The following is a 27,649-nucleotide window of genomic DNA, read 5'->3' on the forward strand; positions in this document are numbered from 1 at the left end:
TGTTCCCGGTGTCTGACTATTTACACAGATGGGACGGCTTCTGACTCTGATGACAGCACATTCTTAACAAGAATCACTGTTTCAATGGAGTTTTTTTTTTTTTAATTAAAAGCTTTCCAGAGCACATAAAAAAATCACTCATCAATACTTAAATTTTTAAGTTTACTTAAAAATCAGCTCTGTGACATTTTTAAAAAGTTCCAGAACGCATTCTCATCAACGTTCACAAAGTCGATCAGGACCACATGAAAGCTGGAGTCTGATGCAGGAGTGCCCACAGATGATGGTGCCAGTCCTGTTAGCAGGCGGGAAGAACTCACACAGAAGAGCTTCGTAAAGCCTCTCTGAGCAGGAACTGGAACCAACTGGCATTATCAGAAGAGTTCTAGCACTTCAATTGAATACAATCCTCTATTATTCTTTTCTTGATTTAATTTCTGTAGTTCTCGAAAACTTATTTCGATCTTGTTGAGCTCGGAACAAATGCTTATCTAAAAAAGTTTCAGAAAAGCTTTTACCCTGTTGTCTGCATATGAAAAATACTTATCACAGCGACTGCAAGGAAACTCTGCAGTGTCAGGGGCTCACGCACATGCAATTCCACTGCTCTGGGGAGACTTTCTCATCATCCCTGGGCGCTCTGCTGCTCCTGCCCACTTGATGGAAAGCCCCCCCCCCCCTTTTTCAGGGTGAAAGAGCTCAGCTTAGTCTGGTCTGGGGACAGAACCTTCTGCATGCAGATTCAGTGCACTACTGCTACAAGTCTCCCTAGCCTCCAACAAAGTGTCTAAGAATAAATTACAATTTAGGTGATTCTTGGGTAAAAATACAATTCAGTACATACCCAACGGACAAAACCCCCCTTACACACCTGGGATTTCACAAACTTGTAAAGACTTAACAACAGTCTTTTTGCTTCTGGTATCATTACCACAACAGTAAAGTTAGCATCCAGAAGAAGGCATATCCAGTCCATAATCTGTAGATGAGTAAGAAAAATCAAGGTTTTTTTTTTTTTTTTTAAATATTTATTTTATTTATTCCCTTTTTGTTGCCCTTGTTGTTTTATTGTTGTAGTTATTATTGTTGTTGTCGCTGTTGGATAGGACAGAGAGAAATGGAGAGAGATGGGGAAGACAGAGAGGAGGAGAGAAAGACAGACACCTGCAGACCTGCTTCACCGCCTGTGAAGCTACTTCCCTGCAGGTGGGGAGCCGGGGTTCGAACCGAAATCCTTATGACGGTCCTTGTGCTTTGCGCCACCTGCGCTTAACCCGCTGTGCTACAGCCCGACTCCCGAAAAATCAAGGTTTTAAAGTTCATTTTACATTGATTCATTTTATAAAACCGATTGTTAAATTCAAGGTATAAGGGAAATAAATTTTCTTTATAAAAGTCTGAATACTGTGGTCCAGGAGTTGGCGCAGTGGATAAAGTGTTGGACTTTCAAGCATGAGGTCCCGAGTTCAATCCCTAGCAGTACATGTCTCAGAGTGATGTCTAGTTATTTCTCTCTCCTATCATCTCATGAAATAAATAAATAAAAATCTTAAAAAAAAAAAAAAAAAAAGTCTGCGGAGTTGGGCAGTAGCACAGCAGGTTAAGCGCAGGTGGCGCAAAGCGCAAAGACCGGCATAAGGATCCCGGTTCAAGCCCCCGGCTCCCCACCTGCAGGGGAGTCGCTTCCCAGGCAGTGAAGCAGGTCTGCAGGTGTCTGTCATTCTCTCCCCCTCTCTGTCTTCCCCTCCTCTCTCCATGTCTCTCTGTCCTATCCAACAATGATATCAATAACAACAATAATAACTGCAATAATAAAACAAGGGCAACAAAAAGGAATACATTTTTTAAAAAGTCTGAACACTTTAATGTGAGGGGGAAATTTCTTTGAGATACAAAAGACCAGAGCACTTCTCAGCTCTGGTTTATGGTGGTGCAGGGACTGAAAAATAAATCTTAAAAACGTAAAGAAAACATAAAACCGCATCCCCCCCAAACAAATGAACAAAAACACTACTCAAGAGAAACCGTCAAAGCAAAGTAAAATGATTATCTCACCTGGTTCAGGGTTGGAGGATGTATTCCAGGAAGAGTCATAGTAGCATTTTCATTACATTTCAAATAAAGAAAATATAAATATCGGAGAAAAAGCTGGTGAAAACAAAAGGGACAACTATTACCTTGATGAAAATAGTCTCCTTTTAACAGTTAGTAGAAGTCTGGAAAGGATGTGAAGAGGTTGTTGAATTACACCTGATAGCCCAGAGTAAGACGCAGTCCCTGACAGCAGAGGACAGAAGCTCCTCTGCAGTGTGTGTGTGGGGGTGAGTGGGAAGCTCATTCTCTTTATGAGTAACAGAATCCTTCCAAAGGCAACTTGCTTTAAAAAAACAAAACCCAGTGGCTGAAAAGAGAGTGAACATACAAAGCCAAACAAATTGTGTTCCAGATGCTAGCAGGATGCAACCAGACTTCCCCGGACAGACAATCCCACCAATGTGTCCTGGAGCTCCGATTCCCCAGAGACCCACTCCACCAGGGAAAGAGAGAGGCAGACTGGGAGTATGGACCGACCATTCAACGTCCATGTTCAGTGGGGAAGCAGTGACAGAAGCCAGACCTTCCACCTTCTGCAACCCTCAATGACCCTGGGTCCATGCTCCCAGAGGGATAGAGAATGGGAAAGCTATCAGGGGAGGGGGTGGGATATAGAGATCTGGTGGTGGGAATTGTGCGAAGTTGTACCCCTCTTATCCTATGGTTTTGTCCGTGTTTCCTTTTTTGTTTTAACCACCAGAGCACAGTTCGTCTCTGGCTTATGGTGGTGCAGGGGATTGAACCTGGGACTTTGGAGCCTCAGGCATGACAGTCCGTTTGCATAACCGTTATGCCGTCTCCCCTCCGCCCCAATGTTTCCTTTTTATAAATAAAAAAAATAAAAAAAAACCCCAAAAACCCGGATCAATTGTGTGGCCTTGTGAATCCAAGTACTGGGCTCAACTTAACAAGCCATCTCCCTGGCGCTTTTCACTTCTGCTCATTTGTGACTGCTCTTCATAAGTGCTAAGAAGCCTCTTATTTTAAAGAACTTCTAACCTTTCCTACCCCCCTAAAAAACTTTTTGAGCAGTAATTTAAAAAAAAATTTAATTATTATTATTATTATTTTGCTTCCAGGGTTATTGCTGGGGCTCAGTGCTTGCACTACGAATCCACTGCTCCTGGAGGCCATTTACCCTCTTTTTGTTGCCCTTGTTCTTTATTGTTGTTATTGCTGTTGTCATTGGATAGGACAGAGAGAAATGGAGAGAGGAGGGGAAGACAGAGAGGGGGAGAGACAGACACTTGCAGACCTGCTTCACCGCCTGTGAAGCAACTCCCTGCAGGTGGGGAGCCGGGGGTTAGAACCCGGATCCCTAAGTTGGTCCTTGCACTTCCACACCATCTGTGCTTAACCCACTGCACTACCGCCCGACCTGAGCATCACAATTTAAGAGAAATACAGAAATACAATTCCACAGGGTTGATGCAAACACTTACAGTGACATGTTGTGCTGGGATGTCTTTTAAATGAGGCACGAGAAATGTCTCACTGTATGCTGAATGGAGAACTGCATTTCTACCAAGGATTTAAGGAAAACTTAGAAAAAAAAATTATTTATTTTACCTTTTGCTGCCCTGTGGTTTTATTGTTGTTGTTAATGTCCTCATTGTTGGATAAGACAGAGAGAAGCGAAGAGAGGAGGGGAAGACAGAGAGGGGGAGAGAAAGACAGACACCTGCAGACCTGCTTCACCGCCTGTGAAGGGACTTCCCTGTAGGTGGGGAGTGGGGGCTCGAACCGGGATTCTTACGCTGGTCCTTGTGCTTTGCTCTACAAGCGCTTACCCCACTGTGCTACCACCAGCCCCCGCTTTAAGATAAAACAAAACAAAAATGAGTGAGTATAGCTAAGTTATTTGTATACGCCTCTGGAAATAATCCACTTTCAAGCAGAAACTGGGGGCTGGGAGGAGGAGGAAAGAAAACCCATAAGTCGTCTAGCTCCCCATAGTTGTGCTGGGTAAGTGACCCGGTGAGGGAGTGACTTCAAAGGATACAGGAGCGCTGCTCTTTTTGGCAGCACGGGGCTTGAGGCTGATTCCTCCCTCGTGCCCGGAGGTCTCCCATTGGCTGCTGCAGCACAGTCAGCTTCTGCAGGACTGGAGCCGTTCTCAACAGCTCCAGGCTGCTGCTCCATCCTCTCTTCAGGTGCGCCATCACTAGAGGCAGAAACTGACTCCATGTGGACATCTGCTTCCTTAAGGCTGCTATCACTGATGCTATGGTGTTGACGGAAAGCAAGAAATTCATTCAAAGTTTTAGGAATCAAATAATGTAAAAAGGTAGCGAAGAAAAGGCCTATGAATTCTGACACACCTTAAGAACAGTTTCAAGCAAGCACAGGTGGCTGATTCAGGAATGTCGGGGAAATGTTGCAGACAGAGCTGTAATATCTGCACATCTTTCTTTTCCAAGGCAACTTCCATTAACCCAGGGCACAAGCTAAGACAAAGGAAGGAAAAAGAAAATTGTTATGTGGAAAACTCAGAAATGTTATGCATGTACAAACTACTGTATTTACTGGTGACTGTAAAACACTAATCCTCCAAAAAAGGAAAAAGAAAAAAAGAAGAAAAACCATCACGTTAAGTGTAACTCAGTTGCAAATAATATATAAGCCATTTCAGTGTACGACAACTAGAGTCACTGCAAACCGAGTCAGAAGTCAAAGAGCGAAAGGTGTCACCCACAGCATATGTAAGTGCCTACCTGTAAGAAAGCGCGCACGTTTGGATAAGCTGCGCTAGACAGTTCCGGGGATAAAACAATGGCTCTGCTTTACTCCTTCCCAGAAGCCCTGTTACGATGTCTCCAATGACAGCATGACAGCCAGGTGTCCTTTTCGTAGCCAAGAATTTACGTAGCTCTACTTCAATGTGTTTTTCTGAGTCTTTCTGAAAGGGACAGCAGAATTTACTCCGGTGTATTATTATTAATTTTCTCAAATTTTAAAGGTTCCTAGCTCAGTATTTTCTCAAATCACTAAAAGTAACTATGCACTTCTGAAAAACTAAGAGTTGACAGTTCACTTTCTGTTGAAAAACGAATTGGTGGTGCACCTGGTTGAGTGCACATATAGTGCACAAGGACCCAGGTTCAAGCCCCTGATCCCCATCTGCAGGGAGGAAGCTTCACGAGTGGTGAAGCAGGGATGCAGGTGTCTGTCTCCCTCTCTATCTCCCCTTTCCCTCTCAATTTCTGGCTGTCTCTATCCAATAAATAAATAAAAATAAAAAAATAATAAAAAAACCCCAAAAACAAATTGTAGGGGTAGACAGCATAATGGTTCTGCAAAGAGACTGTCATGCCTGAGGCTCCAAAGTCCCAGGTTCAATCCCCTGTACCACCATGAGCCAGAGTCCAGTAGAGCTCTGGTTAAAAATAAATAAATAACTAATTGTAGCAGCCCATGAGAAGGAAACACAGTGTTGGACTTTCACGACGAGATCCTCAATTTGATCCCTGGCATCACATGTGCCAGCGAGATAGTCTGGTTCTACCCATTTCTTCTTCTTTATCCCTTCTTTTATCCTTTTACCAGGGCACTGCTCAGCTCTGAATTTTGGTGGCACTGGGATTTTGCCTGGGACTGTCTCTGCCTCAGGCATGAGAGTATTTTTTGTTATTATTATTTATATTTATTTACTTATTTTTCCCTTTTGTTGCCCTTGCTTTTTTTCATTGTTGTTGTAGTTATTATTGTTATTGATATTGTCATTGTTAGATAGGACAGAGAGAAATGGAGAGAGGAGGGGAAGACAGAGAGGGGGAGAGAAAGACAGACACCTGCAGACCTGCTTCACCGCCTGTGAAGTGACCTCCCTGCAGGTGGGGAGCCGGGGGCTCGAACAGGGATCCTTAAGCCGGTCCTTGCACTTTGCACCACGTGTGCTTAAGCTGCTGCGCTACCGCCCTACTCTGGAGAGTCTTTCTTGCCCCTTTCATAAATCTTTAAAAACTAAAACAAAGCAGATAAGTAGCAAAGAAGGAAAAAGAAAAAAAAAAAAAAAAAAAAAGGAAAAAGAAAAAACAAAGCAAAACCTGTTTAACTCAATCTTCTATCAATTGATTTATTTCTTGAAAAATATTTATTTATTTATTTATTTATTTATTTATTTATTTATTTACTGGATACAGAAAATCAAGAGGGGAGGAGAAGACAGACTGATATAGAGACAGAGACACCTGCAACACCGTGAAGCCCCTCCTCTGCAGTTGGGGACTCTGCCAACTGAATCATTTTACCAGTAGCTCACTTGAGATGCTGACGAGGACATCACCATCATGCTGATCTCACCAAATACTAAGAGCTGAACAGCCAAAGAGCGGGATCATTCTGAGAATTTTTTTTTTTTGGGGGGGGTGGGGGAGTGGGACACAGCACTGCTTAGCACTGGCTTATGGCGGTACTGGGGAATGATCCTGAGACCATGAAGCCTGAGGCATGAAAGCCTCTGCATAACCATATGCCATCTTCTTGTCCTTCAACAATCTTGAGAAACACTATGAGCGCTAGCTTATCAACAAGAGTGAGAGGGAGCCAGGCGCTGGTGCACTTGGGGAAGTGCTGTGAGCAAAGAAAGACCCAGGTTGGAGCCCCTGCTCCCCACCTACCAGGGAGACACCTCACAAGTGGTGAAGCAGGCCCGCAGGTTTCCGTTTCTCTCCCTTTTTTAAAAAAAATTTATTGTTGGATAGAAACAGACAGAAATTGAGAGGGGAGGGGAGACAGAGAGACATCTACAGCCCTGCTTCATCACTCATGAAGCTCTCCCCCTGAAGGTGGGGACCAGGGGCTTGAACTTGGGTCCTTGTGCACTTTAGTGTGTGCATTTAACCAGGTGTGCCACCGCCTGGGCCACTCTCTCCCTTTTTATGTCTCCTTTCTCAATTTCTCTCTGTCCTGTCCAACAGAATGGAAAACAAAGGTTTCCAGGAATGATAGCCCTGGAGGCAATAAATAAATAAACAAACAGAATGATAAGGAGGTGTATATTTTTTTTCCCCAAAAGATTTTATTTATGAGAAAGACAGGAGGAGAGAAAGACCCAGACTCTGGTACATGTCACTCTGGCACATGTGCTGCCGGTCTGAACTCGGGACCTCATGTTTGAGAGTCCAAAGCATTATCACTGTGCCACCTCCCGGACCACTAGGTGGTATTTTTTAACGACTCAAGGTGATAGTCCACATTTCTAACATCTCAAAATCTTACCTTTATGGGGGGCCAGGGAGTGGTGCACCTGGTCAAGTGCTTGCATTAGAGTGCACAAGGACGTGGGTTCAAGCCCCTGGTCCCACCCGTAGGAGGAAAGCTTCACGAGTGGTGAAGCAGGGCTGCAGGTGTCTCTGTCTCTCTATCTTCCCTACCCTCTCAATTTCTGTCTCTAGCCAACAGTAAACTAAACTAAATAAACAGAGTAAGTATAAATTTTATTGTTTACCTTTATGGATGATAAAAGTTGTTTTGATGCGGGAGCCTCTGGCTGTATACTCATTTCAGATTTTCTTCTTCTTAACTGGAATTAAATAAACTGATTAGGATAAAGAGAATCCCATAGACATTTAGAAGAACATGAAATGTCCCGAATAAACTAGTGCTCTCCTGCAATACAAAAACTTTTGTACTGCTCAGCTCTGGCTGCTTACGGTGCTGTAGACTGAAGCAGAGACCTCTGGGGTCCCAGACACTAAAGTCGACAGTGCTACTGATGACGCGATCTCTACAGTCCAGTCAGAGACTCAGAAACCAAAGAATGGGGCTGGGTGGTGGCGCACCTGGCCAAGGGCACACGCTACAGTGCACAAGCGCCTGGCCCCCACCGTCAGGGGGAAAGCTTCACAAGCGGAAAGCAGGGCTGCAGGTGTCTCTGCCTCTCTCGCTCTCTATCTCCCACTCCCGTCTCAACTTCTGGCTGTACCCAATAATAAATAAAATGTTAAAAATATCGGAAGAATGGAAGCTCGCTGGTGGTGCATCTGGTTAAGTGCACATAGTACCATGTGCAAGGACCCAAGTTCAAGGCCCTGCTCCCCACCTTCGGGGGGATGCTTCATGAGAGAGGAAGCAGATCTGTAGGTAACTTTCTCCCTATTTTCCCCTCCCCTTCTCAATTTCTCACTATCCTATCTAATAAGAGAGAACAAAAGAAAGAGATTACTAAGCAGAGAATCACTGAACGTGACACAGTCACATTGAAGACAGAGGGAGAAGAGAAGCTAGTGTCACCCCCGACCACGGCGGGCATGTGATCAAACTGGGCGCCCACGACATGTACAAGTCCTCACAGCGGAACATTTCCTGGCTGAAATAAAATATCTGAGAGAGAGAGAGAGATACACAGACAGACAGACAGACACAGGAGACCAGAGGGCTCTTAGCTCTGTCATAAACTGCACCAGGCTGGAGGCCTCCAGGCATCACGTCCTGTGCTCCACTCATCTAGCTGTCTGGCAGCATAAACCTCTGAAACAGTATTTCTGGGGCTGGGTGGTGACATGGCTAAGGCTAAGCGCGCGTTCCCGTGGGCAGAGACCCTGGTCCGAGACCTGCTCCCCACCTGACAGGGCTAAGGCTAAGTGCGCGTTCCCGTGGGCAGAGACCCTGGTCCGAGACCTGCTCCCCACCTGACAGGGCTAAGGCTTAAGCGCGCGTCCCCGTGTGCAGAGACCCTGGTCCGAGCCCTGCTCCCCACCTGAAGGTGAAGCAAGTACTGCAGGCGTTGCTTTGCCTTCCTCCCTATCTCCCCACCCCATTTCTCGGTCTTTTCTTTGCTGTTGCTGACTTTGAGGTGGAAAGTGAGGAGGAGAGAACAGGATCCATAACACCTGAGGACTGTAGGACGGCCAGAGTGGTGAGCTGGTCTCTCTGATTAAACAAACAAATAAAAAAGTAAAAACTAGCCCCTCTATTTTGGAACATTAAATAAAAAAAATTATTTATTCACTTCTGTTACCCTTGTTTCACTGTTGTAGTTATTATTGATGTCGTTGCTATTGGAGAGGACAGAGAGAAATGGAGAGAGGAGGGGAAGACAGAGAGGGGGAAAGAAAGAGACACCTGCAGACCTGCTTCACCGCTTGTGAAGCAACTACCTTGCAGGTGGGGAGCCGGGGGCTCGAACCAGGATCCTTCCACCAGTCCTTGCTTTGCGTAATGTGTGCTTAACCTGTGGCGCTACTGCCCGACTACTGGAACATTTAAAAAACATTTTTTTAAAATTATCTTTATTTATTTACTGGATAGAGACTGCCAGAAATCAAGAGGGAAGAGGGTGATAGGGAGAGAGAGGGCGGGGGTAGATAGCATAATGGCTATGCAAATAAGACTCTTGTCAAGATAAAGAGTGAGAGAGAGGGAGAGACACTGCAGCTCTACTTCACCACTTGCAAAGCTTTCCCCCTGCAGGTGGGGACAGGGGGCTTGAACCTAGGTCCTTGAGCACTGTAATAAGTGTGCTCAACCAGGTGCGCCACCACCCGGCCCCTTAATTTGCACTGACCACGGCACCACTGGAGCTCCTGCACAGCCGTGACGCCGTATTAGCACCGCACTGACCACTGCGCAACCGTGATGCTAGCTCCCCTGCCCATATTTGTGTTTTGACCACCAAACTTACAATTCTCTTTGATTGCTCAGAGTTCTGGAAACATTCTTGAGATGTTTCCCAGCTTACAAAACGAGTCACAGCTTGAGTGCCTAAGAGAATACAAGACACATAATTAAAAAACAAACACACACACACACACACACACACAAAACCCAACAACCAAGAAACAAAAAAACCAAACAATTAGGGGCCAGCTGGTGGCACATCTGGTTAAGTGCACACATAACAGTGCACAAGGACCTGGGTTCAAGGCCCTGGTCCCCACCTGCAAGGGGAGACCTTCATGAGTGGTGAAGCAGACCTGCAGGTGTCTGTTTCCCCCCACTCCTCTCAATTTTTAAAAAAAATTTCTTTTTAATATTCATTTATTCCCTTTAATATTCATTTGTTGCCCTTGTTTTTATTGTAGTTATTATTATTGTTGCTACTGATATTGTTGTTGTTGGATAGGACAGAGAGGAATGGAGAGAGGAGGGAAAGACAGAGAGGGGGAAAAGACAGACACCTGCAGACCTGTTTCACCGCCTGTGAAGTGACTCCCCTGCAGGTGGGGAGCTGGGGGCTTGAACCTAGATCCTTAGGCCGGTCCTTGCACTTTGTGCCACGTGTGCTTAACCTGCCTGACTCTCCCCTCAATTTCTGTCTCTTTCTAATAATAAAACAAATACATACATAAGATTAAAAAGAATGGGGCTGGTTGGTAGCACACTTGGTTGAATGTGCTCACATCATAATGCACAGACTGGGTTTGAACCCCCAGTCGGCACCTGCAGAGGGAAAGCTTCATGAGTGGTGAAGCAGGGCTGCAGGTGTCTCTCTGTCTTTCCCTCTCTATCTCCCCCTACCCTCTTGATTTCTGATGAAGCTGATCTTGACTTCTCTATCCAGTAAATGAGTAAAGATAACAATAAGTGACTGAGCGACTAAGCCTCAATGTGGTTCTGGTAAAAGGCCATGTGCCCAGCAAGCCTGAGCAGATGACTGTGGCTTTGTCTCAGGGCCCATCTCCCCTAAGGCAGAATTACACTGGCGCTTGAGACCTTCAGCCTGAAGCAGGACCCAAAAATGAATACCACTGATTTTTTTAAAAAATTTTTTTCCCTTGGGCAGGGGGAGATAGCATAAGGGTTATGCAAAGAGACTCTCATGCCTGAGGCTCCAAAGTCCCAGGTTCAATCCCCTGCACCACTATAAGCCAGAGCTGAGCAGTTCTCTGGTAAAAATAAAAAAATTAATTTTTCCCCCTTTTGTTGCCCTTATCATTGTTGGTTATTATTATTGTTGTTAGCTAGGACAGAGAGAAATGGAGAGAGGAGGGGAAGACAGAGAGGGGGAGAGAAAGACAGACACCTACAGACCTGCTTCACTGTTTGTCAAGTGACGTCCCTGCAGGTGGGGAGTCGGGGGCTCGAACCAGGATCCTGATGCTGGTGCATGCGCTTTCTGCCACGTGTGCTTAACCTGCTGTGCCACCGCCCAGCTCCCACCACTGAATTTCTACACCAAAACAGGTTCTGCAAACTGATGGCTGCAGACAGCCACACATACAAATGGAAGCTATTAAGACAGAACATGGTAATAAAGTTGAGTTCCTACCTTGATCTTGATTGTGCTTGAGCTTTCCAAGAGCACCTGCTAATGATGATACTTCACACTTATATGGAATCACAGTGAGAAATTTTCCATGTAGCATAAACAGAATTTCCCCATAATACCAGAGCTACCAAAAAAAAAAAAAAAAAATCAAGAAAATACCATTCTTCTCTTCTGATTCAATAAAGCCATGTAGTTCACTATAATGTACAGTGTGCAACAATTTCAATATAACAGAAAACCATTGGGAGTCGGGCGGTAGCACAGCGGTTAAGCGCAGGTGGCGCATGCACAATGACCGGTCAAGAGGATCCCGGTTTGAGCCCCCGGTTCCCCACCTGCAGGGGAGTCGCTTCACAAGCGGTGAAGCAGGTCTGCAGGTGTCTGTCTTTCTCTCCCCCGTCTTCCCCTCCTCTCTCCATTTCTCTCTGTCCTATCCTACAACGAAGACATCAATAACAACAACAACAATAGCTACAACAATAAAAACAAAGGGAAAATGAGTAAATAAAATATAAAAAAAAAAGAAAAAAAGAAAAAAACTATCAAGGCGAGCGAAGCAACTTCCAAGAGTAATCTCCCACACACTGCTTACTCACTGCTGTAGGTTCACACCTTCCTTCCTTATTTAATTTGTTTATTTCCTTTTTGTTTCCCTTGTTTTTTACTGTTGTAGTAATTATTATTGTTGTTATTGATGTCATTGTTGGATAGGACAGAGAGAAATGGAGAGAGGAGGGGGAGAGAAAGACAGACACCTGCAGACCTGCTTCACCGCCTGTGAAGCGACTCTCCTGCAGGTGGGGGAGCCAGGGGTTCGAACCGGGATCCTTAAGCTGGTCCTTGTGCTTTGCGCCAACTGCGCTTTATCCCGCTGCGCTACTGCCTGACTCCCTGCAATTTATTTTAAACTTCCTTGCTTACAGTTAATATTTATGTATTTTCCCCATATTTGGGAGCTACTCTCTTCCTTGACTCAGCTTTCTAGTCTTTTTTCCAATTATGACACCGTCTCTCCAGACAAAAATTTGGGTCCACCTGCATGCTAGATGTCAGGCTCGGGTAAAAACTAGTAAAGTCATGGGCCCCTTGGAATAGACCTAAAATAGACCTACTACCTTTTTACAAAATGGAGACCCCAAATCTCCACCTGCAGTATTCCCACCTTTAGGTTCACCATCAGTCAACAATCTGTTCTGCTGTATATCTTAACCATTTTTCAGCCAACAGGTTCCAGATGCTACCATGACACCAGCCTGACTTCCTTGGGCAGATGGCCCCACCAATGTGTCCTGGAGCCCCAGTAGGAAGAGAGACAGGCTGGGGGGGGTATGGATCAACCAGTCAACGCCCATGTTCAGCAGGGAAGCAATTACCTCCCACCTTCTGCACCCCATAATGATCCTCGGTCCATACTCCCAGAAGGATATGGAATGGGAAAGCTTTCTTTCTTTAAAAATATTTTATTTATTTATTAATGAGAATGATAGGAGGAGAGAAGAGAGATAACGAGACATCACTGGTACATGTGCTGCCGGGGATTGAACTCAGGATCTCATCCTTGAGAGTCCAATGCTTCATCCACTGTGCCACCCCCTGGTCCACAAATGGGAAAGATTTTGAGGGGATGGGACATGGAAATCTGGTGGTGGGAATTGTGTACCCCTCTTATCCTATGGTCTTGTCAATTTCCATTTTGTAAATACAAATTAAAAAACAAGAAAAACTTACAGGAGTCGGGCAGTAGCGCATTTCTCTCTGTCCTATCTAATAACATCAATAACAACAACAGTAATAACTACAACAATGGCAACAAAAGGGAAAATAAATATACATATAAAAAAGTTAAAAAAAGGGAGCCAGGTGGTAGCGCAGCGGGTTAAGTGCAGGTGGCGCTAAGCGCAAGGACTGGCATGAGGACCCCGGTTCGAGCCCCCGGCTCCCCACCTGCAGGGGAGTCACTTCACAGGCGGTGAAGCAGATCTGCAGGTGTCTGTCTTTCTCTCCTCCTCTCTGTCTTCCCCTCCTCTCTCCATTTCTCTCTGTCCTATCCAACGACGACATTAACTACAACAACAACAACAAAAAAAGACAAGGGCAACAAAAGGGAAGATAAATAAAATTACAAAAAAAAAAAGTTAAAAAAAAAAAAAACACACACTTGTGGGTATCAGGCGGTAGCGCAGTGGGTTAAGCACACATGGTGCAAAGCAAAAGGACCGGTGTAAGGATCCCAGTTTGAGGTCCCGGTTCCCTACCTGCAGGGGGGCAGCTCACTTTACAGGCAGTGAAGCAGGTCTGCAGGTGTCTGTCTTTCTCTCCCCGTCTTCCCCTCCTCTCTCCATTTCTCTCTGCCCTATTCACACAACAACAAAAACAATAATCCACATCAATAATAACTATAACAATAAAACAAGGGCAACAAAAGGGAATAAATATTAAAACTTACTTGCATTATTAAAAAGGAGATACCTATTTATTTATTTTGGATAGAGAAAGAGAAGTTGAGAGGGGAGGGAGAGAAAGAGAGACACCTACAAACTGCCTCAGGGATTCTGAAGCTTCTCCCTACAGGTGAAGGTTAAGGGCCTGCACTGGGTCCTTGTACATTGTGTGTACGCTCAACAAGGTGTGTTACCTCCAAGGCCCCAAACTTTCTTTTATTCTCAAATATTTCTTCTTCTTTTTTGCCTCCAGGGTTATCGCTGGGGCTCAGTGCCTGTAACAGGAATCCTGGAGGCCATTTTCCCCATTTTTGTTGCCCTTACTGTTGTAGGATGGGGTAGAGAGAAATCACGAGAGGAGGGGAACACAGAGGGGAGAGAAAGACAGACACCTGCAGACCTGCTTCACTGCCTGTGAAGTGACTCCCCTGCAGGTGGGGAGCTGGGGGCTCGAACTGGGATCCGTATGCTTCGTACTGTGCGCTTAACCCAGTGTGCCATTGCCCAACCCCCTTAGTAAATAATTATTTTTTATTTTTTAATAATTATTTATTTACTCCCTTTTGTTGCCCTTGTTGATTTTTAGTGTTGTAGTTATTGTTGTTGTCGTTGTCGGATAGGACAGAGAGAAATGGAGAGAGGAGGGGAAGACAGAGAGGGGGAAAAGACAGACACCTGCAGACCTGCTTCACCGCCTGTGAAGTGACTCCCCTGCAGGGGGGGAGCGGGAGCTCGAACTGGGATCCTTACATCGGTCCTTGTGCTTTGTGCCATGTGCGCTTAACCTGCTGTGCAGTATACTGCCTGACTCCCTAAATAAATCTTTAAAATAGTAACTATATTTGAAAAGTACTCCCAAATATAGAAACTTACCTGACCACTGGTGCCTTGTGGTAACTCTTTTGAAGTCTGTAATGTTTGAAATTTTGTGTTCCATATGGAGAGGCATTCTATAAAACAAGAATGCACATTCAGAAGTCATCCCAAGTATAAACTCCTGGTGCCTTGGGGAGGGAGAGGACAGTCAGGGTTAAACACCCAGGTCATGCTTCTCTACCAAGCACAAACACAAACATGAAGGAAATGAGCGCTTGCCACAGAAACCCAAAAGAAACGAGGTCCCATGACAGGCACGGAAGAGGCTTGTGTGGAGGTGGCGTGTGGGACCCAGGAGTGCCGATTTTCCTGGTCTTTCATTGTGAGCCCAGGCACTGCTCAGTGCTGGCTTACGGTGACGGGACTGAACCTGGGATCGCTGGAACCTCAAGCATGGAAGTCTATTTGCATAACCATCATGGTATTTCCTCAGCTCATAATTTGAGTCTTAAACTGATATTAACAAAGTTTTTTTTGGGGGGCAGGGGGTCATTAATTGAGGCTTTACCACCATCCTGGGTGACTTTCTCATATAGGGATAGTGATAAAGAGGAAGAAAGAATGAGAGATCACAACACCAAAGCTTCCTTCAGTGTAACAGGTACGCTTAGCTAGGTGCGCCACCGCCTAGCCCCTGCTTCCTTCAGTGTGGAGGGAGGAGCTGGAACTTGGACGGTCCGCTTGGCAGAGCAGAGCACTATCCAAGTGAGCTATTCTGCTGGCCCCAAAATGCTAATAATAGTAAAATATGCTGAAAAAAGAAAGTCAGATATGCAAAGATCACTTAAACATTTCAGTTAGGGCGCAAAGCACAAGGACCGGCATAAGGATCCCGGTTCAAGCCCCTGGATCCCCATCTGCAGGGAAATTGCTTCACAGGCGGTGAAGCAGGTCTGCAGGTGTCTCTCTCTCCCATTCTCTGTATCCCCCTCCTCTCTCCATTTCTCTCTGTCCTATCCAACAACAAAGACATCAATAACAACAATAATAAGTACAACAATAAAACAACAAGGGCAACAAAAAGAAAAAAATGAATAAATAAATATTAAAAAAAAAAACCATTTCAGTTAGGAGAATGAAGGCAGAACAGCATGCATGGGGTGCTACCACACTTGTTAAAAAAAAAAAAAAAGAAAAACTGAGAAAGGGGGAGTCAGGCGATAGCACAGCGGGTTAAACTCAGGTGGAGCAAAGCGCAAGGACCGGCTTGAGGCCCCAGCTCCCCACCTTTCAGGGGAGTCGCTTCACAGGTGATGAAGCAGGTCTGCAGGTGTCTGTCTTTCTCTCCCCTTCCTCTCTCTATTTCTCTCTGTCCTATCTAACATGACATCAATAACAACAAAGAAAAAAAAAAAGAAGACGAAATTGAGGAAGGAGGGGAGGAGGAGAAAGACAGGCACCTGCAGACCTGCTTGTAAAGCATTCTCCCTACAGGTGGGGAGTGGAAGCTCAAATCCAGGCTCTTGCTCACGTGCTGTGTGCTTCACCACGCGCACCACTGTCTGGCCTCTGAAAGCATTCTTGGTTCAATGGGTCAGCTACCTTTAGAAGCCTGCAGTGGTGGTCCCAGTACCACTGTCTGGCCCCTGAAAGCATTCTTGGTTCAATGGGGTCAGTTACCTTTAGAAGCCTGCAGTGGTGGTCCCAGTACCACTGTGTGGCCCCTGAAAGCATTCTTGGTTCAATGGGTCAGCTACCTTTAGAAGCCTGCAGTGGTGGTCCCAGTACCACTGTCTGGCCCCTGAAAGCATTCTTGGTTCAGTGGGGTCAGTTACCTTTAGAAGCCTGCAGTGGTGGTCCCAGTACCACTGTCTGGCCCCTGAAAGCATTCTTGGTTCAATGGGGTCAGTTACCTTTAGAAGCCTGCAGTGGTGGTCCCAGTACCACTGTCTGGCCCCTGAAAGCATTCTTGGTTCAATGGGTCAGCTACCTTTAGAAGCCTGCAGTGGTGGTCCCAGTACCACTGTCTGGCCCCTGAAAGCATTCTTGGTTCAATGGGTCAGTTACCTATAGAAGCCTGCAGTGCTGGTCCCAGTACCACTGTCTGGCCCCTGAAAGCATTCTTGATTCAATGGGTCAGCTACCTTTAGAAGCCTGCAGTGGTGGTCCCAGTACCACTGTCTGGCCCCTGAAAGCATTCTTGATTCAATGGGTCAGTTACCTATAGAAGCCTGCAGTGGTGGTCCCAGTACCACTGTCTGGCCCCTGAAAGCATTCTTGATTCAATGGGTCAGCTACCTTTAGAAGCCTGCAGTGGTGGTCCCAGTACCACTGTCTGGCCCCTGAAAGCATTCTTGGTTCAATGGGGTCAGTTACCTTTAGAAGCCTGCGATGCTGGTCTCAGTACCACTGTCTGGCCCCTGAAAGCATTCTTGGTTCAATGGGGTCAGTTACCTTTAGAAGCCTGCAGTGGTGGTCCCAGTAGCACTGTCTGGCCCCTGAAAGCATTCTTGGTTCAATGGGTCAGCTACCTTTAGAAGCCTGCAGTGGTGGTCCCAGTACCACTGTCTGGCCCCTGAAAGCATTCTTGGTTCAATGGGGTCAGTTACCTTTAGAAGCCTGTGGTGGTGGTCCCAGTACCACTGTCTGGCCCCTGAAAGCATTCTTGGTTCAATGGGGTCAGTTACCTTTAGAAGCCTGCGGTGGTGGTCCCAGTACCACTGTCTGGCCCCTGAAAGCATTCTTGGTTCAATGGGGTCAGTTACCTTTAGAAGCCTGCAGTGGTGGTCCCAGTACCACTGTCTGGCCCCTGAAAGCATTCTTGGTTCAATGGGGTCAGTTACCTTTAGAAGCCTGCAGTGGTGGTCCCAGTACCACTGTCCGGCCCCTGAAAGCATTCTTGGTTCAATGGGGTCAGCTACCTTTAGAAGCCTGCAGTGGTGGTCCCAGTACCACTGTCCGGTCCCTGAAAGCATTCTTGGTTCAATGGGGTCAGTTACCTTTAGAAGCCTGCAGTGGTGGTCCCAGTACCACTGTCTGGCCCCTGAAAGCATTCTTGGTTCAATGGGGTCAGTTACCTTTAGAAGCCTGCGGTGCTGGTCCCAGTACCACTGTCTGGCCCCTGAAAGCATTCTTGGTTCAATGGGGTCAGTTACCTTTAGAAGCCTCCGGTGCTGGTCCCAGTACCGCTACATGGTCTTGGTCCAGGGTGGCGACTGCAGCGCCATTTCGAGCATTACCAGACACTATGCCCTTAAGCAACAGCGATCTAACCACCCTCTGAGTTTTTTCTGGGTCACTCGGATGTGTTGGTATCAAGGCTTCATATACAGAGCCATCAGAGCCTATTGGAAACAAGTACATGCTGTTCACTATTAGATGAAGGGCGCATTGTTAAAGCTTATATACTGGGTTACTTGAAAATTTTACTGACTTGAGGGCTGGGCAGGTAGCTCAGTGATACAGCACCCACCTTGCTGTGTGATGTTTGCATGAAAGTAATAAAGGAAACTCCATGGATGGTGGAACACTTTGCTCTCCTCTCTCATAAAAATAGTGAGTCTAGGGAGTTGGGCTGTAGCGCAGGGGGTTAAGCGCATGTGGTGCAAGGACCAGCGTAAGGATCCCGGTTCAAGTCCCCAGCTCCCCACCTGCAGGGGAGTCGCTTCACAGGCAGTGAAGCAGGTCTGCAGGTGTCTTTCTCTCCCCCTTTCTGTCTTCCCCTCCTCTCCCCATTTCTCTCTGTCCTATCCAACAATGACATCAATGACAACAATAATAATTATAACAACAATAAAGAACAAGGGCAACAAAAGCAAACACAAATAAATATTTAAAAATACATAGGCGAGGCACTGCTAGGTCAGGTTATTAAAAAAAAAAAAAGTTAGTCTGGGAGGTGGACAGTGGGAAAAGGGCTCATCTCGAGAGCACGGGGGTCTTGTTCAATTCCTGATACTGTATATGCCAGAGTGATCTTCCAGTTCTCTCTCCCTCTCACACAAAGGAGTCTTTACATTTTTAAACCAAGCTGACACAAGATCACAGCAGAAAAATCACATAGTTATGTACTCAGCTCTTTTTGTGTCCCTGCCTGGTGGACTTCAGCTATGATGAACGTTAAGACATAAAAGTGCGGGGGAGACCAAACGGCCATGCAGAACCTCCACACTACAAGCCAGAGCTGAGAAGTGCTCTGGGAAAAAATAATTAGCCTCCAGGAGCAGTGGCTATGTAGTGCAGGCCCCAGTGATAACCCTGGAGGCAATAAATAAGTACAAAATGGGAAGTACCACAGTAGGAACTTGTGAAATCCCAAGATTTTAACTCAAAGAAAACACTACCCTGCACTATCTTGCTATTTCCAATCTGAGAGTCTAAAGATAACAGGCAGTGGCACACCTGGTTAAGTGCTCACAATACAGTGCTCAAGGGCCTGGGGGGTGGGGGTGGGGAGGAAAAAGCTTCACAAGTGGTGAAGTAGGGCTGCAGGTGTCTGTCTCTCTCTCCCTCCTATTTTTTTTTGCCAGAGCACTGCTCAGCTCTGGTTTATGGTGATGCGAGGGGACTGAACCTGGGACTTTGGAGCCTCAGGCAAGATAGTCTCTCTGCATAACCATTATGCTGTCTACCCACTTCTGTCTCCCTCCGTACCTCTCTTTCCTTTAAATTTCTGTCCTATCAAATAAAGTTAAATTAAAGGGGCCAGGTGGTGGCGCACCTGGTTGAGTGCACGTTACAATGCACAGGGACCCAGGTTTGAGCCCCCAGTCCCCACCTGCAGGAGGAAAGCTTTGTGAGTGGTGAAGTAGTGCTGCAGGTTCTCTGTCTCTATCACCTCTTGATTTCTGGTTGTCTCTGTCCAATAAACATAATTAAAAAATTAAAAAAGTTAAATTAAAAAGAGAAATACTTACATAATGTTATCAAAGAGATTAATTTTCGATCCATAGATGCAGTAAAACTTTGTATGAGAGCTTTCTCTTCTCCAAGTACAAGTGTGTATTTGCTTAAGGTATGTGAGTGAACCGTCTGCACATATGCAAAGTAAGTTTCATGCTGCAAAAGAAAGATTTCATCTTCAAAATTATTTCAAAAAACAGTTCCACTCCAACTACTGTATTTAAATGTTAAAAACAGAATTGCCATTCCATTCTGTGTCAATGCTTGTTAATTATTTTTTTAGGAAATATTTTAATTGTTGTTGTAGTTATTGCTGTCATCGTTGTTGGATAGGACAGAGAGAAATGGAGAGAGGAGGGGAAGACAGAGAGGGGGAGAGACAGATACCTGCAGACCTGCTTCACTGCCCATGAAGCGACTCCCCTGCAGGTGAGGAGTCAGTGGTCCTCATGCTGGTCCTTGCGCTTTGCGCCACGTGCGTTTAATCCGCTGCGTTACCTCCCGACTCCCAGGAACTACTTTTTACTCATTAACTAAGCTAGAGAGGATGAGAACCAGAATATCCAGCGATACAATGAGGGACTGAACTTGGGACCTTGTGCTTCACTGAGCCACTTCCTAGACCCACATCGATTTGTTTGCTGACTTGTCTAAGGGTACAGCCACTTTAATTCTTATTGGGGGGTGGGGGTCACTGGTCTACAGTGCAGTTGACACATGGGTGCCATTTCATTAGGAACCAGGCCCCCTAAGCTCTCTTCTGCTCCCTCCCTTCCCCTTTGTCCTCTGCTTTGATGCAGTTGTTGTTGTGTTTTAATTATGTATTAATGAGAGACAGAATAAACCAAAGAATCCCTGTGGCATATTTGGTGGCTGAGATTGGACTCAGGGTCCCGTGCTTCCCAGTCCTGCGCTCTGCCACTGCACTATTTCCTAGGCTACAAGGCAAGCACCTCACATTCATAACCATCTCCACAGCTTCGGGGTGACTTTTTCTGCCAGAGATAGGCAGGCAGAGAGAGAAGGGAAGAGCAACCACAACACTCAAATTTCCTCCAATCAAGTGGAGGCTGGGCTCAAACCTGCGTGAAGTGAAAGGCAAAACAGCGCACTATCCAAGCACACTGTTCTCGTGGCTCTTTAATACACTTGTTATTTATTCATTTACTCATTAATTAGTTACCAGAGCACTGCTCAGCTTTGGTTTACGGTGGTGCAGTGGGTTGAACCTGGGACTCTGGAGTCTCAGGCATGAGAGTCTCTTTGCATCACCATTATGCTGTCTACCCCTACCATATATATATATATGCCTCCAGTGTTATTGTTGGGGCTCCGTGCCTGCACTTGAATCCACTGCTCCTGGAGACCATTTTCCCTTTTGTTGCTCTTGTTTATTGTTGTCACTGTTGTTGGGTAGGACAGAGAAATGAAGAGAGGAGGGGAAGACAGAGGGGGAGAGAAAGACACCTGCAGACCTGCTTCACTGCCTGTGAAGTCCCCCTGCAGGTGGGGAGCCGGGGGCTTGAACTGGAATTCTTCTGCTAGTCCTCATGCTTTGCACCACATGAGCTTAACCTGCTGCACTACCGCCCAACCCCCCAATATGTTTGTTTTATTGGAGAGAAGGAGACCATCACAGTATCACTCTGACATATACTATGCCAGGGATCAAACTCTGAACTTCATGCATCGAAGACCAGAATTGTACCACTGTGCCACCTCCTCAGCCACTTAAATATATTTTCAGTGATTTATTTCATGAAAACAACTGTTCTGGGAGTCGGGCCCCCAGTCCCCCACCTGCAGGGGGAAGCTTCATGAGCGGTCACCATGCAGGGCTGCAGGTGTCTCGCTGCTGCTCTACTCTACCTCCCACTCCCTTCTCAATTTGTCTCTATCCAATAAAATATAAACAATTTTTAAAAAGTAATATAGAAGAAACACTTACTTTTTCAGTAATAAAAAGTAAAATAGGATGCCTAAGTATCATGAAAATCTTTGTCCACCTAAAAAAAAAAAGGAGAGAAAATTATAGTGCCAGTAGATGTCTATCAGGCATTTACAACATACTAGCACATTATATGTCTGTTCAAATAGGTCTCACAGTTGCCTTCTTTGAGACATGGCACAGTGTCTCACAGGAAGCAAGGGATCATGTCAGATTTGAATTGGGCAAGCGGGGCTCTAAGGTCCAAGACTTTCAGCATTCCATCACAATGATTTTCAAAAGAAAAATCAGTTTTTACCACCCAGCCCCCTGAATTTTAAAATTTCCAAGGTGGAAGGTTTCCTACAGTGTATTCAAAACATACTTGACCACACACACACCTTTGTTTCTCCAGGGAGATTTTGGCATTAATATTCTTTTTAAAATTTTATTTTATTTTTCCCTTTTGTTGCCCTTGTTGGTTATTGATGTTGTTGTTGTTGGATAGGACAGAGAGAAATGGAGAGAGGGGAAGACAGAGAGGGGGAGAGAAAGACAGACACCTGCACACCTGCTTCACCGCCTGTGAACTTGATGCATAGAAAACCAGATGGGGAGGTGGGGAAGCTGGGGGGCTCAAACCAGGATCCTTACACTGGTACTTGTGCTTCACGCCATGTGCGCTTAACCCGCTATGCTACCGCCCAACCCCCTGGCATTAATATTCTATAGAAGTAATTATGTTGTTATTGTTATTTATGTCATTGTTGGATAGGACAGAGAGAAAGAGACACCTACAGGTCTGCTTCACCGCTTGTGAAGCAACTCCCCTGCAGGTAGGGAGCCGGGGGCTAGAACCATGATCCTTATGCCGGTCCATGAGCTCTGCGCCACGTGTGCTCAACCCGTTGTGCTACTGCCCAACCCCCACAAATGTTTATATTTTTTAAAAAAATTTTATGCTATCTTATTTTTCCTTTTCTAATTTAATTTTTTAAATTATTTATGTTCCCTTTTGTTGCCTTTTTTTTGGTCATTGTAGTTATCATTATTGATGTTACTGGATAGGACAGAGAGAAATGGAGAGAGGAGGGGAAGACAAGAGAGGGGGAGAGAAAGATCATAAATGTTTTTAAATTAGGCTATTTTTATGTTCATAATCAAAATACTTAGGTACTTCTAAAACCACTTTCAGGGAGAAAACTTCACAAGCAGTGAAGTCGTCTGTAGGTCTCTCTTTCCTCTCAATTCCTGTCTGTCCCTTCCAAAAACAAAAAACAAAAGCAGTAACAAAACAAACAAAACCCTCTTGGACACAAGGTAGAGAATGTTGCAAACAATGCATAATGTATTTTCATTTTGGTAAAAATGTACTTGTCTTAAGCGCATGTGGCGCAGAGCACAAGGACCTGAGTAAAGACCCCGGTTCCAGTTCCCGGCTCCCCACCTGCAGGGGAGTCGCTTCACAGGCGGTGAAGCAGATCTGCAGGTGTCTGTCTTTCTCTCCCCCTGTCTGTCTTCCCCTCCTCTCTCCATTTCTCTCTGTCCTATCCAACAACAATGACATCAATAACAACAATAACTACAACAATAAAGCAACAAGAGCAACAAAAAGGAATAAATAAATATTTTTAAAAAATGTACTTGTCTGCACCAGAACTTACCTAATCACTTCTTCCTCAGAGATAACACTTTCAATTTTCTGCTGCGGTTCTGCCAGCAAAGCCTCTAATCCACGGACGGCGCCTTCCTTGAACAGAACTATGGGTTCTGTCCCTTGTGTTGAATATATCCTGTACACCTCGGCAGACAGCTAGCAGAACATAAAAATACTTCAAGCTTTATTCTAAAATTGCCACCAATCAAAATAACGACATTTAGAGAAAATGTAAGGGAAGTGACATATTTCTGTATTTTAATTCAATTTTGAGTTGACTTTCAGGTTTATCAACACTGCATGTGCCAGTAATGCTCTGGCTTCTTTTCTTTTCTTTTCTTTTCTTTTCTTTTCTTTTCTTTTCTTTTCTTTTCTTTTCTTTTCCTTCCAGAGTTGTCACTGGGGCTCGCTGCCTGCACTACGAATCCACTCCTCCTGTGGTCACTTTTCTTTTCTATTTTGGATAGGACAGAGAAATTGAGAGAAGAGGGGAAAGATAGCAAGGGAAAGAGAGGAAGACAGACCGCTGCAGACCTGTTTCACGGCTTGCGAGGTGATCCCTGCAGCTGGAAAGCAGGATCTTGATCTGGGATCCTTGCATGGGTCCTTCTGCTTTGTACCATGTACTGTGTGCAACACCGGCTGCCCCCCCCCCCCTCTGGTTTCTCTAGAGCTAGTAAGTGAAAGCATTCATGCCCGAGGCAGCAAAGCTTCAATCCCCAGCACCATGATTAGCCAGAGCTGCCAGTACTCTGGTGAAAAAAGTTAACGCGCAAGGATGGGCATAAGGATCCCGGTTCGAGCCTGTCTCTCTACCTGCAGGGGGTTTGCTTCCTAAGTGGTGAAGCAGGTCTGCAGGTGTCTTTCTCTCCCCCCTCCTCTCCATTTCTCTGTCCTATCCAATAACGATGACATCAATAACAACAACAACAATAACTACAACAATAAAACATGGGCAACAAAAGGGAAAATAAGTATTTTTTTAAAAAGTCAAAGTAAATTAGAAAATAAATATGTGACATTTCTCTTTTTAATTGCTAGCAGGTCGCTTCTAGGGCTTGTGCCTGAATGACGACTTCACTGCTCTGGGAAGTCTTTTCTTTTTAAATATTTATTTTGGATAGACACGGCCAGAATTTGAGAGGGGAGGGAGTGATAGACAAGGAGAGAGAGAGAGACACCTGCAGCATTGCTTCATCACTTGTGAAGCTTTCCCCCTGCAGGTAAGGACAGGGAACTCGAACCTGGGTCCTTGCTCACTGTAACATGAGCACTCAACCAGGTGTGCCACCACCCGACCCCTGGGAAGTCTTTTTTTAACCAGAGCGCTGTTCAGTCTGGTTTATGGTGGTGCAGGGGATTAAACCTGGGACTTTGGAGCCTCAGGCATATGAGTCTTTTAGCACAACCACTATCCTATCCACCTCAACCCGTCTCCCTCCTCTTCTTTCTTTTGAGAGAAGCCTGAGAGGGAAGGAAAACACAGAGAGGGAGAAGAGATACCTGCAGGTGGGGTCCAGGGTTAAACCTGGGTGCTGGCACAAGGTAACGAGTACTTCCTGCTGGGCTCTGCATCACCTGGCCTAGTAAATGAAATCTTACAAAGCACAATGAAGCTCACTCACTCTCACAGAGATGGACAACAGCATCTAAAGTCACGGGAATTAGTAAATGACTATTACTTGTTAATTGTTTAAATATTCAATCTCCTGGGTTTAATAAAGGCTCTTCGTAACACATTAAGTCACGAATTGAGACCTGTTATGAAGAATTAACGCTAACTAGAAAGAAAAGCTGTCACTTTCATAGGTGAAGTTAAAAAATACTATAATTCAAACAAATGCCACTTGGCATATGACATAAAAATGCTGGAAATATCGAACACTTACCGTTGCTTTAAATACTTTGCCCAGGTCTCCATCTTCATTATTCCATATCCTCAAAACCTCAAACCAAAACATACAAGTTTTTAAAAAAGCATTTCCTGGACAGTTAATAAATCAACATTTATTTGTATTGTATATATTATGTAAAAATCTCAAACCTCACCTTATTATCATGAACAACAATATACTCTCCGGTCTGAAAGTTACAAACAGCTGGACAAGTTATAATCTGACCTTGTTTTACTGACCAGCTCCCTAGGGGCTTCTGGTCTGAAACCTAAAATTAAGATAACAAAATATTCAGTCAGTCAGTTTTAGACATTAAAGCAACTAGCTTTATAACTGAGACAGAAGCAATAATCAATATGATGGCAGGGTCCACTGTTTGTTCAGCAGGCTATCATGTGGGCTGGACTGTGGCATACCTGGCTGAGCACACGCATTACCAAGTGCAAGGATCTGGGTTCTAGTCTCCTCACACCTCTAAGCAGGGGGGATGCCTCATGGGTGGTAAAGCAGATGTCTATCCTAAGGAACCCAACACACCCATCCAAAAAGATCTGTGTACACCTATGTTCATAGCAGCAAAACATGTAACAGGCAAAACCTGGAAGCAACCACGGTGTCCAACAACTGATGAGTGGCTGAGGAAGCTGTAGTCTAGATACACAATGGAATACTACTCAGCTGTTAAAAATGCTGAATTCACCTTCTTCACCTCCCTTACCCTGGATGGAGCTTGAAGGAATCATGTGAAGTGAGATCAGCCAGAAAGAGAAGGATGAATACAAGAAAAACAAGATCAGGTGGGGGAACACAAAGCAGAACTTGGACCGGAGCTGGTGCACTGCACCAGAGTAAAGGACTCTGGGGAGGGGGAGGGTTCAGGTCTGGGAACATGATGGCGGAGGAGCTGCTAGTGGGGGGCTGAATTGTGTGGAAAACATAAATGTTACACATGTACAAACTACTGTATTTTACTGTTGACTGCAAATCTATGATCCCCCTAAAAAAAAAAAAAGTAAAGATGAAACAAATTATTTCAGTGGGCAGGAGGGTGGCTCCAATTGGTGCTTAGAATGGGAATTCCGACAAAGTCGGAGCCGTGGTCACATCAATTCCAAACAGTCACAATTTTCAGTAATTGTAAATCTGCAACGTTGTGAACAACTTCGAAGTGGACGTTAAAAGTGCTGGTCTGCAGTCCAGATACTTTTTCTTTCTTTGCAAAGAAAAGAAAGCTATTTATATTATTATTATTACTTTTAAATATTTATTTTATTTATTTATTCCCTTTTGTTGCCCTTGTTGTTTTATTGTTGTAGTTATTATTATTGTTGTCGTTGTTGGACAGGACAGAGAGAAATGGAGAGAGGAGAGGAAGACAGAGAGGGGGAGAGAAAGACAGACACCTGCAGACCTGCTTCACCGCCTGTGAAGCGACTCCCCTGCAGGTGGGGAGCCGGGGTTCCAACCGGGATCCTTATGCCGGTCCTTGTGCTTTGCGCCACCTGCGCTTAACCCGCTGCGCTACAGTCCGACTCCCTATATTATTATTTTTTTAACTAGAGCACTGCTCAATTCTGGTTTATGGTGGTGCGGGGGACTGAACCTGGGACTCAGAAGCCTCAGGCATCAGAGTCTGTTCGCATAACCATTATGCTACCTAGTCGCCCCAATCACTTTCTAAGGCGCCACTAAAAGCAAAGCGGCTTCCAAGGTGCGTCTGGCGGGGACTGGAGCAGGTGCAGAGGCTCAGCCACCCGGCCCACCCCGTCCATCTACACCCACCGTCTACACCCGCCCCGTGAGCCTCCCGTCTACACCCGCCCCTGTGAGCCTCCCGTCTACACCCGCCCCGTGTGAGCCTCCCGTCTACACCCGCCCCTGTGAGCCTCCCGTGTACACCCGCCCCGTGTGAGCCTCCCGTGTACACCCGCCCCGTGTGAGCCTCCCGTCTACACCCGCCCCTGTGAGCCTCCCGTCTACACCCGCCCCTGTGAGCCTCCCGTGTACACCCGCCCCGTGTGAGCCTCCCGTCTACACCCGCCCCGTGTGAGCCTCCCGTCTACACCCGCCCCTGTGAGCCTCCCGTGTACACCCGCCCCGTGTGAGCCTCCCGTGTACACCCGCCCCGTGTGAGCCTCCCGTCTACACCCGCCGACATCAGCCCCCCCAACAATCTCCACTCCCGGCCATCCGACCCGGTTCCCGACTCGCGCCCGCGCTGACTCTCTTCTCTGCCCTGAGTCAGCCCAGGTCCTCCGACTCTGCACCTGGCGGATGCTGCGGGTGGACAGAGGGACGGCAGGGAAGGACGCACAGACGCAGCCCGGCCTCAGCACTCGTGGGGCCGCCGCCGCAGGTGGGGGCCGGGCTCGAACCCGGGGCCGCGCTCGCTGAGACCCGTGCGCCCGCCCCCGGCCCCCAGGCTGCCTCCAGCGGGGAAGCCCGCGCCCAGGTCTCTTTCCCGAGCCGAGGAAGCCTGTGGCCCGACCTTATACAGGACGACGCTCCTGCCGCCGTCCGTCACTAGAAACTGGTCCGCTCGGTCGCTCGGCTCCACGCCCAGGAGCCCGTCAGGCCCGGCGCCCAGGTGCACCGCCGACAACGTGAACTCCTCCTCCAGGGCGGCCATCTTGGGCAAACCTACGGGCTCTTTCCCAGTCTTCCCGGCAGGCTTCGCGCGCTCTCTCGCGAGAACCAGGAGTGCGC

At 46.2% G+C, this 27,649-nt stretch overlaps 1 protein-coding gene and 1 long non-coding RNA gene across 4 annotated transcripts; one reads left to right on the forward strand and one right to left on the reverse strand.

Annotated features, from left to right (window-relative positions):
- Positions 1 to 73: 73 nt before the first annotated feature.
- Positions 74 to 27,649, reverse strand: NOL11 (nucleolar protein 11). Of its 3 annotated transcripts, XM_007524225.3 has the most exons (18): positions 27,432 to 27,639; positions 25,098 to 25,211; positions 24,938 to 24,994; positions 23,056 to 23,204; positions 21,413 to 21,470; positions 19,479 to 19,620; positions 17,718 to 17,906; positions 14,620 to 14,696; positions 11,306 to 11,429; positions 9,719 to 9,798; positions 7,544 to 7,618; positions 4,809 to 4,993; positions 4,416 to 4,541; positions 4,097 to 4,318; positions 3,537 to 3,615; positions 2,056 to 2,148; positions 872 to 979; positions 74 to 491 (listed from the first exon to the last, which is right to left on the reverse strand). In XM_007524225.3, exons 1-18 carry the CDS (start codon positions 27,570 to 27,572, stop codon positions 375 to 377), a joined length of 2,136 nt encoding a protein of 711 aa, XP_007524287.1. In that variant the 5' UTR covers positions 27,573 to 27,639; the 3' UTR covers positions 74 to 374. The 3 variants fall into 3 exon arrangements, with proteins under 3 accessions (XP_007524287.1, XP_060058601.1, XP_060058600.1); XM_060202618.1 differs by lacking the exon at positions 27,432 to 27,639 and having other exon boundaries at positions 24,938 to 25,032; positions 25,098 to 25,212; XM_060202617.1 differs by lacking the exons at positions 24,938 to 24,994; positions 25,098 to 25,211 and having other exon boundaries at positions 27,432 to 27,649.
- Positions 877 to 1,842, forward strand: LOC132541819 (uncharacterized). Its single transcript, XR_009552901.1, has 2 exons — positions 877 to 1,004; positions 1,310 to 1,842. It is a non-coding gene; the product is annotated as an uncharacterized LOC132541819 (long non-coding RNA).

This window comes from Erinaceus europaeus, chromosome 12 (genome assembly GCF_950295315.1).
Source record: "Erinaceus europaeus chromosome 12, mEriEur2.1, whole genome shotgun sequence".
Classification (NCBI taxonomy): Eukaryota; Metazoa; Chordata; class Mammalia; order Eulipotyphla; family Erinaceidae; genus Erinaceus; species Erinaceus europaeus.

What these genes read in the sequence shown, in the direction of transcription:
- NOL11 (XM_007524225.3), bottom strand. Translation starts at nt 27,572, where the DNA reads ATGGCCGCCCTGGAGGAGGAGTTCACGTTGTCGGCGGTGCACCTGGGC. An exon ending in CAAGCACAATCAAGATCAAG is followed by an intron (nt 9,799 to 11,305) that starts GTAGGAACTCAA and finishes GTATTCTCTTAG; the next exon opens with GCACTCAAGCTGTGACTCGT. An exon ending in TCCCAGCACAACATGTCACT is followed by an intron (nt 2,149 to 3,536) that starts GTAAGTGTTTGC and finishes TGTTTTCACCAG; the next exon opens with CTTTTTCTCCGATATTTATA.